Below are 11,989 nucleotides of genomic sequence, written 5' to 3' on the forward strand. Positions count from 1 at the left end.
AGTGCGCAAATACTTTTAACCCCATATTTTATAGACGCTATGTAGATGACATGTTTTTACTTTTTAATGAAGAATGTCATGCCCAGGTGTTTTTAGATTTTATCTAGTCTTCTCATCCTAATATTACGTTTACCATGGAAAAAGAATGTAATGGCAGCATTTCCTTTTTAGATATTTTGGTCTCTCGTTCTGAGGGAAATTTGTAACTGACCTATTTAAAAAGAAGACATTTACCAGCCTTGGACTGAACTTTTTTAGTTATTGTCCCCTTGTTTTCAAGGCTGGTTAATTCTTGTAGAACTCTTATCCATAGAGCCCTTTCGCTTTGTTCTAACTGGATTAACTTTCACTTGGAAGTTAGGTTTTTAGACACGTATTTTCAGAGTAACATGTTCAATAAAATCTTTAAAGAATTTTTAGACTATTTTAAAGCCAAAAACTGTAGTTTGCCCCGTACCCAAAAAGATAATTTGTTTCTCTACCCTTCACAAATAATTCTGTCTGAATCAAACGTAAATTATTAGTCACTCTTGAGCCATCTGTATCCATATGTGGACTTCAGATTTACTTTTAAAAACCTTCATACGATTGGAAGACTGTCGCTGTAAAGATACCCTCCTGGAGTTGATTCATAGCTGCATAGTTTACAAGTTTAATTACCCTAAGCGCTTACTTAAGGTACGCATCGACTCTTGTAGGGATGTCAGCCATTATACAGGTTCAGTTTTAAGCAAAAAAAGAAAATTGTACCATTAGACTTCATGCCATATCCTGCCTCCATCACATAAAATATAATGATTTTCAGATATTCGGACAAGCAAAAAACAGCCATTTGCTTCCCTTGTTAGAATCCCTTCATATTTAAACAATACTCAACAATGCTCAATAGCCAAATCACCCCAGTTCCATTGTTCATTGCATAACTTTTTAAACCCTCACCACTTCACCCTCCTCCATTTGCTGTCTTCTAGCTTGCCCAGAAGTCATTTAACTACGACATGAACAGCAGGTTCTCCATTTTTTTACTACATTATCATTATTATTATTTTGAATATTCATTTGTTTTTTTATATATCTGCTCAGTGATTTTATTTGACGTTTTCTGCATAGTACGTAATCGCTTCTTACTTCTCATAGCTCCTTTGTCAGTTTTGATTTGCAGTTAACTTTCATCTTTATGTTTCCTTTTTTACTTGATTTTATTGTGTATTTTAAAGTACTGTCAGTCATAGCTGTTTTTATACTTTTTGCTTTAGTCAATCAGTATGGTTTTCTGACTGTTTCTTTGTATTTTTTGTCTTCATAGATAAGTGGCCCTGATGATGGGAAAGGTTACGTAGGCTATTCCCGAAAGCTCGGCTGTGCCTCTGTTACATTCTAAGAAGTAATAATATCTGCAATATGACCACGTCTTCTGGCTATCCTGTTCCTCCTTAAATTGAAGTTTTCTAGAAATGACAACATAACCAGTTATATATATATATATATATATATATATATATATATATATATATATATATATATATATATATATATATATATATATATATATATATATATATATATACATATATATATATATATACACATACATATATACATGTAATGTCTGCTTTATTTGTTGCTCATTACCAATGTAAAGAGGCTTATTTATCATTGTTATCTTTGTAATGTTTGTTATAGTAACGTTTTGTTGCTTCTTCTTATTTGAATTAGTTTTATATTTCCTTTATAGTTGCTTTATCGTTTTTGGCTTTGTTTGTTGTTAGTTGTTAGAGTCTCAGGAGGCTTAGGAAGACACAGTGCAGTTTTCTTACTTCATAACACACTAGTAAAATAATTCAATATATATACAAGTTAAGTAGTATGACTACGAATCAAAGTATGAGCCTTTCTTAAATCTTCTTAACCCACAACTGTTGAGGCTCTCGACCTCACTCCGCTAAAGCTCTCAGATATTCTCTATCTCCTTCTCTCCCTTCAAGCTTGCTTTCTCGAAGGTTCTTCAAAGGAAATGTCCATCCCACCAGTAGGCGGACAATTGCTTCTGTTCCGCCTACTAAATTCACTAATGATAAAATTGGGGAGACAGTTTCCTTATAGTAGAAATATTCATCAATATAGTTCAGATTTTCAAGTTCCTTTAATTCTAACTGAGACAACTTAAATTCATTTATTTTATATGAGTAATTTTTATATGGCACATTTTTGTTGAATTTATGTGTTGTGAAAAGATGGGGTTCATAATATACCATTTCTAAGCTTTATTTCTGTACTAATGTTGTGACATTTAATTTTAGCTACAACAGTATTTAGTGAAAATACACAAATTTCTTGATCAGTTACCAGTGCTTCAAAAGGTTTATCATAGTTTGTGGTACATACATCCTTTTCTTGAATACAGGGATAAGTATTAGTATTCTTATACAGGTTATCAAAATTGCATATATATTCCTGTTCTTTTAATAGAATACTCTCATTAAATTGTTTATCAGTGAAGAATGGTAATAGTAGAGCGTGTTCTTCTAATGCAAAATGCCTGATTGTTCCCTTTTTAATGATTGTTTATTAATTATCATAGGAAATGGGTACACAGTGATTAATGTGTTTGTGATCCTAGTATTGAAAGGCACAACTAAAATAATTTTATCATAAAGCACAAGTGGCTGAAAGTGTTTTTCCATGATGCAAAACTTAATATCTTCTAATTCTTTAGGAGTGATTAGTGTTGGGCTCAAAGTGCAAGCAAAATGGCATTTAATGTGTTTTTATGTTCCTGTAATATCACTTCACTTTCTAGAGCAAATGTATTTAAAAACTATATGTTTTCCAACTTATTCAGTTCTTTTGTTACATTCTGATTGACTTGATTTATGAAAATTTTCAGTTTTTCTATTTGTTCTGCATTTTGATTGTGTGAGATAATCACCTTATTTATCACTGTGCCTCTTGAATTCTGCATATTACAACAGTATTCTAAAAATCATAAAAACTTTATACACAAATACACAACAGTATTCAAAAAATATATCAAAAGAATATTATGGTATTAAAGATTCCTATCTATCAAACATCAAAAAAATATAACAAGATAAAAAAAATAATTGTAGATAGAATTGTAAAAGTTTTATACCTTCTAAGAGAGAGAACAACAAAAAGAAAATTTTTTTTTATACACTTACAGAGAGAGAATAATTAAAGTAACTTTCCAATCACGACTTACTTATTTCTGTTGTGGTTTGGTTTTAACTGTTGTTTGCTACCACTGTTTCTCTTTAACTATTTCACTTTTCCTTTCGCGACCAACACTGTAGTTTGCTGTAGACACACAGGATACGACTTCTCAATGCACAGGCGTCGTTGCTGCTGTCGCCAAATATTCTACGGTGTTATGCCTTTTCACGGTGACTGGTATGCTTGCGTTGTTTTCGTTGTTCACTCATTGTTCAATTGTTGTTTTATCTTCGGGGAATAATGTTTCTCAGTTGTGGGTTTTCTGAGCGGTAATGTTAATGATTATTATTTCACTTCATTCTGTTTTGGCCGTTGACATTTGTAGCAGGAATGTTTTTGTCGATGTTATGATTCACTTTGCCATCTGTGATTAAATTCTTGAGTTCTGCTTGTCGATTTGTATTGCCATTGTTATGGAGTTCTTGTATGTGTTCTTGTTCATTCTTCACACTGCACTTTTTACATCTTCCTCGGATCCAATTTAGCTGTCACCAATGTAATGTCTGTTTTATTTGTTACCTATTACCTATGTAAAGAAGTTTATTATTGTTATCTTTGTAATGTTTGTTATAGTAACATTTTGTTGCTTCTTCTTATTTGAATTAGTTTTATATTTCCTTTATAGTTGATTTATCCTTTCTGGCTTTGTTTTTTGTTAGTTGTTAGAGTCTCAGGAGGCTTAGGAAGACACAGTGCAGTTTTCTTACTTAATTAACACGTTAGTAAAATAATACAGTATATATACAAGTTAAGTAGTATGACTACAAATTAAAGTATGAGCCTTTCTTGAATCTTCTTGAACCGCAACTGGTGAGGCTCTCGACCTCACTCCGCTAAGGCTCTCAGATATTCTCTATCTCCTTCTCTCCCTTCAAGCTTGCTTTCTCGAAGGTTCTTCAGAGGAAATGTCCATCCCACTAGTAGGCGGACAATTGCTTCTGTTCCGCCTTGTCGTCCTTGTTGGTTGAAGATTATCTAACAACTTCCCTTGGGTGTGATAATTGACTTAATTCCCCCTTTGTGGGTGGGACTAATGACGTCACCAGAAGTCTTCAGGTTCCAGTGAAAGTTGAAAGGTCAGGTCACAGGTGAGACGGGTAGGCAGTTTTTAATGGTTGCACTTAGATTATTCTGGCACCAGTGTTTTGGCTACGTACTCATGACACTTCCTAATCGTTATTCTCTCTCTCTCTTTCTCTGTCTCATTTCTCTATTATTCAATCTCTCTCTCTCTCTCTCTCTCTCTCTCTCTCTCTCTCTCTCTCTCTCTCTCTCTCTCTCTCAGTCTATCATTTGCCTATTAATGGTTCTCTCTCATTTCTTTTATTCCTCTCTTTTATATTTACGCTATTCCTAACTAATATTCTCCTAGCTATCATTGCATATACACATATTGATGTGTGTGTATATATATATATATATATATATATATATATATATATATATATATATATATATATATATATATATATATATATATAATTTATTATATATATACATTTATATATGTATATATATTGTATATATATATATATATATATATATATATATATATATATATATATATATATATATATATATATATTGTGTGTATATATATATATATATATATATATATATATATATTGTGTGTGTATGTGTATATATATATATATATATATATATATATATATATATATATATATATATATATATATATATATATATATATATATATATTATATATTATATACTATATATATATATATATATATATATATATATATATATATATATATATATATATATATATATATTATATATTATATACTATATATATATATATATATATAAATATATATATATATATATACCAACATTAAGCTACAAATGTCAGTTAATATCCAATTTATGCTACTTTGGGAATATTATCAAAGGGGGACATTGCTAACTATTGGGCTATCGAGAAAGATGTAAGTTCATGCTGGGTCTGCTGTACTCATACCCATCTACTGCGGGGATTTGTACTTAGGGCTGGCATTAACGCTAAGTACAAATCCCCACATTTGATGGGTATGAATGCTAAGTGTAAATCCCTGCACTCATCTGGTATGAACACTAGGTACAAATCCCTGCACTCAAAAGGTATGAACACTAGGGTTATGACTCAAAATAAAAAATTTTGCCTGGTATGAGATTTATTGAACATTTTGGTACTAATCACAAAAACCTAATTCATTTTATTCAAATTTGAAAATATGTCCCCCCACACAAGCCATTTTTGTATGAAACATTTCAACAGGCCTATCTGATATTGGTGCAAAAAAAATCTCAAACTAGATATTGTTGGTGACAACAAACCGATCGTTTAAATACTTGTCTTTTTTGCATATTTCACTAAATTCTTCCATCACTTTAACAGCTCTCTCAGCTATCATGTTTGATCGTGGAATATGAAGCATTGGCGGTGCCCTGTTCCAATGAGTTTTCAAGCATTTCAGGGCACTGGCACATCTCAACTCTGTAATTCCAAAGTGGAGGTCCTTGTAGCTGGTTTCCTTGAATTTTTGATCAGTGAACCACGCTTCTTGCCAGCTGTTGGCGATGAAACTCACTGGACGTTCCAAAATATTACGCCATGATGGTAGTAAAAAGTATGCAAGGAGCGTATAAATGGCCCTCGAGTTCCATCGGGCACTGTGTAGTGAAGGCAATTTCTTCCATTTGATAATTGGGAATGAATCATGCTTCTTGTAATGCTGGAATGCTTTGCATAGTTCATATAAGAACTTGAAGTCATCTCTCCAACCCGGGTTCTCAGTCTTTTCCATTTGAGTCTCTGCCTTGTACTCAGTTTGTAGATTATTATAATTTTCTAACAGTTCATCGACGAATTTGTAGTTCAGACTCGGCTTTGTAGTTGTTTCAGAAACATAGAAGTCAAGAACATGCCTCAATATTCTGTCCAATATGTGATGCTGACACCCAATGTATTGAGGCACGTCTAAGCCCTTTTCATTCATAGTTCTGTGAATTCTTGCAACCACACCATTTGAACGTCCAGTGTTTACGGCAGTTGTGTCACACACAATCATTTTAATGCTTGACCAGGCATCATATTCATCAATAACTTCCTCGAGTGCATCATATATATCTTTTGAAGATCCACTTTTGCACCGTACAACCCCTAGTCTTACATCTCTAGTTGCATTTTTGATGCAGACCACTTGGTATTCCTGTTTCACTAATCTTTTCCCATCAAAATGGAGACAATAATCCTTCTCTTCCTTTAGAAGTGACTTAATCTCACCCTTCTTTTTTTCTGTAAGTCTGATAACTCCTCGCCATACTCCTGATTGTGTTGGTGTAGGAAGAGGCACGCCTTCTTCTGCAAGACTTGCACAAACTTTAGATGCCTTGTTGGTAGACAGACTCTGGCGACTCACTAATTTTGTGGCCTGGTGTGTAGCAGATGGTTTTTTTCTCTTGTTCGGCACTGGCTCTTCATCAGAACTGTCCTCTGTTACACTGCTAACATTTTCACCTGAACTAACAGATTCACTTTCCATGTCAGATATAGTAGCACTTTGTTCATGTGATATTGGAAGATGTCTCTGTCTTTTTGAAGGATGTATAGAGGACTTAGGTGCTGGCTTGTGAGTGGTGTATCCAACCTTCCCACCTGACTCAATTTGTTTGTGATAAAGCTCTTTATCCTCACGGCACAGCCAAACACCATCAACTTTGGTGATGTCAAAAATGCTCTTCATACCATTCAAAAAGCCTTCCTTTGGTCTACGTTGATTCTTCTCATATAAAAGTATCATTTTTGTCAGTCGTGCATTAATGGCTTGCTGACTGAGAGTAGGAAAGTTGAATTTTCCCCACAACTCTGATAATTCCTGACAAATCCGTTTTATCCTAGTACTTTTCATTTTGTCTTCTTCCAGTAACATGTGGTATTTTCCTAAAACATGCCGTTTTTGAGGTAGCCTGGTGAAACTTGTCAAGCATTCAACACGAGGAAGATCACGCCGCATTGTATGAATGGATGATGGTAGATTGGAAGTCCATTTTTGTGCATTCTTTTTCTCAGTATCACTAGACTTAAAGTACGCCATGTTTCCCGTTTCTCTGAAATACAAGAACATATGATTGTTAGGACTGCAAATCAACACTTCAGTATGAGTATAAAACTAAAATGCAAACCTCTTTTCAGTAGCATTAATGCAAACTCCTATAGAAATTACCTGGTGAGAGAGCCAGGCAGCACATCCAATGGCTGTCAAGTCCGAGAGGGAACTGAACATTACTGAAGCTACTGAGCCAGCCTATGATGATGCAATAGATGATGCAATACACCCAAACACACTGTGGCAGTATTGCATCATCCAAATTTTACTCTGGAGAAAATCACCCAAGGTTTCTATTCTAGGGTTTATCACTTGTTAAATTGTGATCAGTAGTCTCAAATTAAAATACAATTGGGGTCATGAAACCTGAATTATCAACAAGGCATTACTCATTCTGCTTGAATAGCATATAAAATACTTGTTTGTAAGGTGTCTAAGATAACAAAATGCATAAAATGTCTCTAAAATTTTTTCGACAATAATTCCCTATTTTGGTGAGAACTCGGTAACTTTAAGTGCATCGGTGGGGGACCTTTTTTCACACAATATCAAAATAACAGTGATTTTTATAATAAGTGATAGGAATCTCATCACATAAAATAGCAGGAGTAATAAAATTTGAAAAATATTTTTTTTTCTCATAACCCTAATGAACACTAAGTCCAAATCCCTGCACACAACAGGCATGAGTACGGTAAATCCGACTTTAATTTATACTTCTCTTGATAACCCAGTGGTTAGTGACATCGACTGAAAGTCGCTGTCAGTACTTTGAGTGTTTGAGTCACTTAGGTACCTAACCATTTATCACTTATAATTCCTTTCGGTGATATTCCAAAAGTAGCACGAATTAGATGTTAAATGACATTTGCAGCTTAATGTCATATATATATATATATATATATATATATATATATATATATATATATATATATATATATATATATATATATATATATATATATATATATATATATATATATATATATATATATATATATATATATATATAATATATATATATATATATATATATACATAATATACTCGTATATATATATATATATATATATATATATATATATATATATATATATATATATACATATTTATATTTATGTATATACATATATAGTTATATATATAGCTAAAATTAAAGTCCTCCTGGGCCTCTGTAGACTCATAGGGTAGGCGCTGATCTCCTGTTTCTTAGGCCGGCAGCCAGGGGGGGGACAGGTCCCAATGCCTATGACACGTGGCCAGTGTGTCGCCAGGCTCACTGTTTAACTTCCCAGCCCAAGGGCTCGTACCTATTCCTCTACTGAACCTCTCAGGTGTTTTCGGACCATTAGGTTGACGGCCTGCCAGATTTTTGCAGTGGCGCAATCCAAGCCATCAGTGAGCAGTGGGATTTGAGCCCCGACCCTCTCGACTGGTAGTCGAGAATCATACCACTGTGCCACCATGGCAGCAAAGTATATAAATATTTATGTAAATTTTTGTATATGTATACACATTTATGTATAATATATATATATATATATATATATATATATATATATATATATATATATATATATATATATATATATATATATATATATATATATATATATATATATATATATATATATATATATATATATCACACATTACAAAGGTGAAAAATAAGAGACAGGGTGTGGGTCCTGACCGGTTTCGACTTTATTTCTAAGCCATTGACGAAGAACTGATACAGAGTATAAGAAGTCACAAATATATATACTACAGGAACAGTTCTCGTACACAACCGTTAGGGACTACGTATCCATCCACCGGCCGGTGTCGAGGTAGAAGTGGCCTTCAAAACTCATTTGGCTAAAAATCACAATATACTCTCAGGGGACAATACTGATAAACATACCGACCTTAGGCGACCTTAGATCCACACCTGACAGGTGTCAGGGAGGTGGAGTTTGGAAACTCATTAGCACTACTGGCCCTGTACTGTGTTTACAAATATGGCAATCCTATATTCATACATCTCTACTGCCTGCCTTAAAATTTAAACAATTTACAAATTTCTTTTGATGTTAAAGGATCAAGCCAAATGAGTTTTGAAGGCCACTCCTACCTCGACACTGGCCGGTGGGTGGATACGTAGTCTAACGGTTGTGTATTTTCGTCATTACTGTTCCTGTAGTATATATAGTTGTGACTTCTTATACTCTACATCGGTCCTTCGTCGATGGCTTGGAAATAAAGTTGAAACCTGTGAGCCACGTACAAAGTAGGAAACTCATGTCACAGGTGACAGGAGAGCACCCACGAAGGACGACGTAAATCCAAAATTACCCCAAGGATGCCAAGATAATATTCCAAAGGCGCCAGCTGAGTAACAGTCAAGGGAGAAGTTAAGTCTGCACTGATTGGGCCACGACATTCACGGCCAAACGTTGACCACAAGCGTCCAACGACCACTCGAAAAATAAAATAACAGAACAATCATTAATACGATAGTTAATAAACGTAAACAAGCGGGGAGGAGGCGTCAGAACTGTAAACAAATACTTGAAAATCACCTTACACTTAATTTTTTACAAAGCACTGGCATTCCTTAAGAATAATACTTAAAACTAAAAAGAAACAAGGCTGATCTAAATTTACTTAAAGCCAAAAATAAAGGGAAAAATTTACGTTAAATTAATATATATATATATATATATATATATATATATATATATATATATACATATATATATATATACACATATATATACATACATATACATATATGTATATATATACATATATATATATATATATATATATATATATATATATATATATATATATATATATATATATATATATATATATATATGTATGTATATATATACATATACTGTATATATATATATATATATGTATGTATGCATATACATATATATAATGTGTGTGTATGTATGTATATATATATATATATATATATATATATATATATATATATATATATATATATATATATATATATATATTATATAAAAGTGAATGTTTGTATATTTGTTTGTCCACAGTAGAATTCCGAACCATTGGACAGACCCAGACAAAATTTTTGCACACGGCCTGTATGTCACCCCTGCCCCGTGACAGACATACAAACACAGACAAAACAAATGAAATCTTTGTTTTTAGTCCACCTTTTCTTCAGTAACATTAGGGAGTCACCAGTAGCATGGGTGGAAAGCTCCAACTTTTCTTTTGGTGACGTCATTAAACTCCTCTCACTGCAGACCTTCAGATATAATATTATGGTAGTCCGACAAATGCAAATTTCCTCATTAATTCGTTAGTTTCTTCTTCATTTTTACCTTCGGAATTCGCTATAGTGACTGCTTCATGACGTTACGGTGACGTATTTCGTTATAATGACGTATTTCGCTATAAAGCCGGTTTAAACGAGATCTGGAACAATCGAAATATCACCTTGGACACTCCAGCAGTTGACAGCTGGAATTAATTATCGTGCGAATTAGCAAAACACTTCACCGCATACGGAAGATGAGTTTCTTTTCACGTTGCTTGGCACTGATTACCTGGAAGATAAAGACTGAAAATTCTGGATTAAAACTTTACAGGAATGTAGATCACTACATTTGGAAATCTCATCCGAAAGGCACTTGCAGAATTTACATGTATGGAGGGTTAACTTAAAAAATGGCAACCATTGCACTTCGAGGAGCGTCAAAGTGCTCACAGCTTACACAACACGTCAGTTTCGTATTTTTTGCTTATGTAATCATACACAGTAAGGAATAGTCTTCCTTTCATTTAGGAAAATATAATCATTGTTTATGGTTACATATTTGAATGATATATATTCATTTTTATCTATTATAAACACGTATTTATTCAAAACAGTAAATAACTGATTGTTTAACATTCCTCCAAGAAGGGAAAGATTTCGTTTCATTCATGATTACATTATTACCAAATGTGTAAATTGACCAAGTTTATAGATGCTTAGCGGTAATTTTTTCTAACGATCCGTGTAACTTTATACTTAATTCTACGTTAAGGAATCTGATGTCATTGTAAAGATGATGAGTTGTAGTTTATTACGTTACGTTAAAAACATCCCTGAAACCAACATAAAGAATACATATCACGAGTTGAAGTTAGCCGCATAGGAAAGTGTTTTGCCACTTTTTTTTTAATATTATGAGGGGGTGGACGGCTAACTGTTCCAGCAATTCACTTGATAATAGGAAAGTAGTAAAAAGATGTGACAGAGTATAGACTAAATATTTCTTATTAAAAAAAAGACTTCTTTTCTCCTACAATATTAATGGATGAGTTTGAATTAGAACTAAGGGGTAGGTTCAGCTTTTTATGAATTAGACAGTGAAGTTAACTTTATTATAGTAACATACATCGTAAAAAGACATCATTGTTACTGGCTTATATCAAATCGTCTGTCACATGCAAATATTGTTTTAAATTTTTATTGGATTATTTGGACTAATAACAGCCTACAAATAGCATTGAAAGGTCTAACAGTGAAATGAATAATGTCTATACATAATTTATTCATATTCTGATCAGATAGTCTAAGATACTTCCCAGATGAAATACAGCTGCAAACTGTCACGAAGTTCATGCTA

At 32.9% G+C, this 11,989-nt stretch overlaps 1 protein-coding gene across 1 annotated transcript; it reads right to left on the reverse strand.

Annotated features, from left to right (window-relative positions):
* Nucleotides 1-5,482: 5,482 nt before the first annotated feature.
* On the reverse strand, nucleotides 5,483-7,493 carry LOC136844255 (uncharacterized). Its single transcript, XM_067113243.1, has one exon. The coding sequence runs from the start codon at nucleotides 7,362-7,364 to the stop codon at nucleotides 5,550-5,552; it is 1,815 nt and encodes a 604-aa protein (XP_066969344.1). The 5' UTR covers nucleotides 7,365-7,493; the 3' UTR covers nucleotides 5,483-5,549.
* Between the last annotated feature and the right edge of the window lie 4,496 nt (nucleotides 7,494-11,989).

Source organism: Macrobrachium rosenbergii, chromosome 12, assembly GCF_040412425.1.
Source record: "Macrobrachium rosenbergii isolate ZJJX-2024 chromosome 12, ASM4041242v1, whole genome shotgun sequence".
NCBI classification, from domain to species: Eukaryota; Metazoa; Arthropoda; class Malacostraca; order Decapoda; family Palaemonidae; genus Macrobrachium; species Macrobrachium rosenbergii.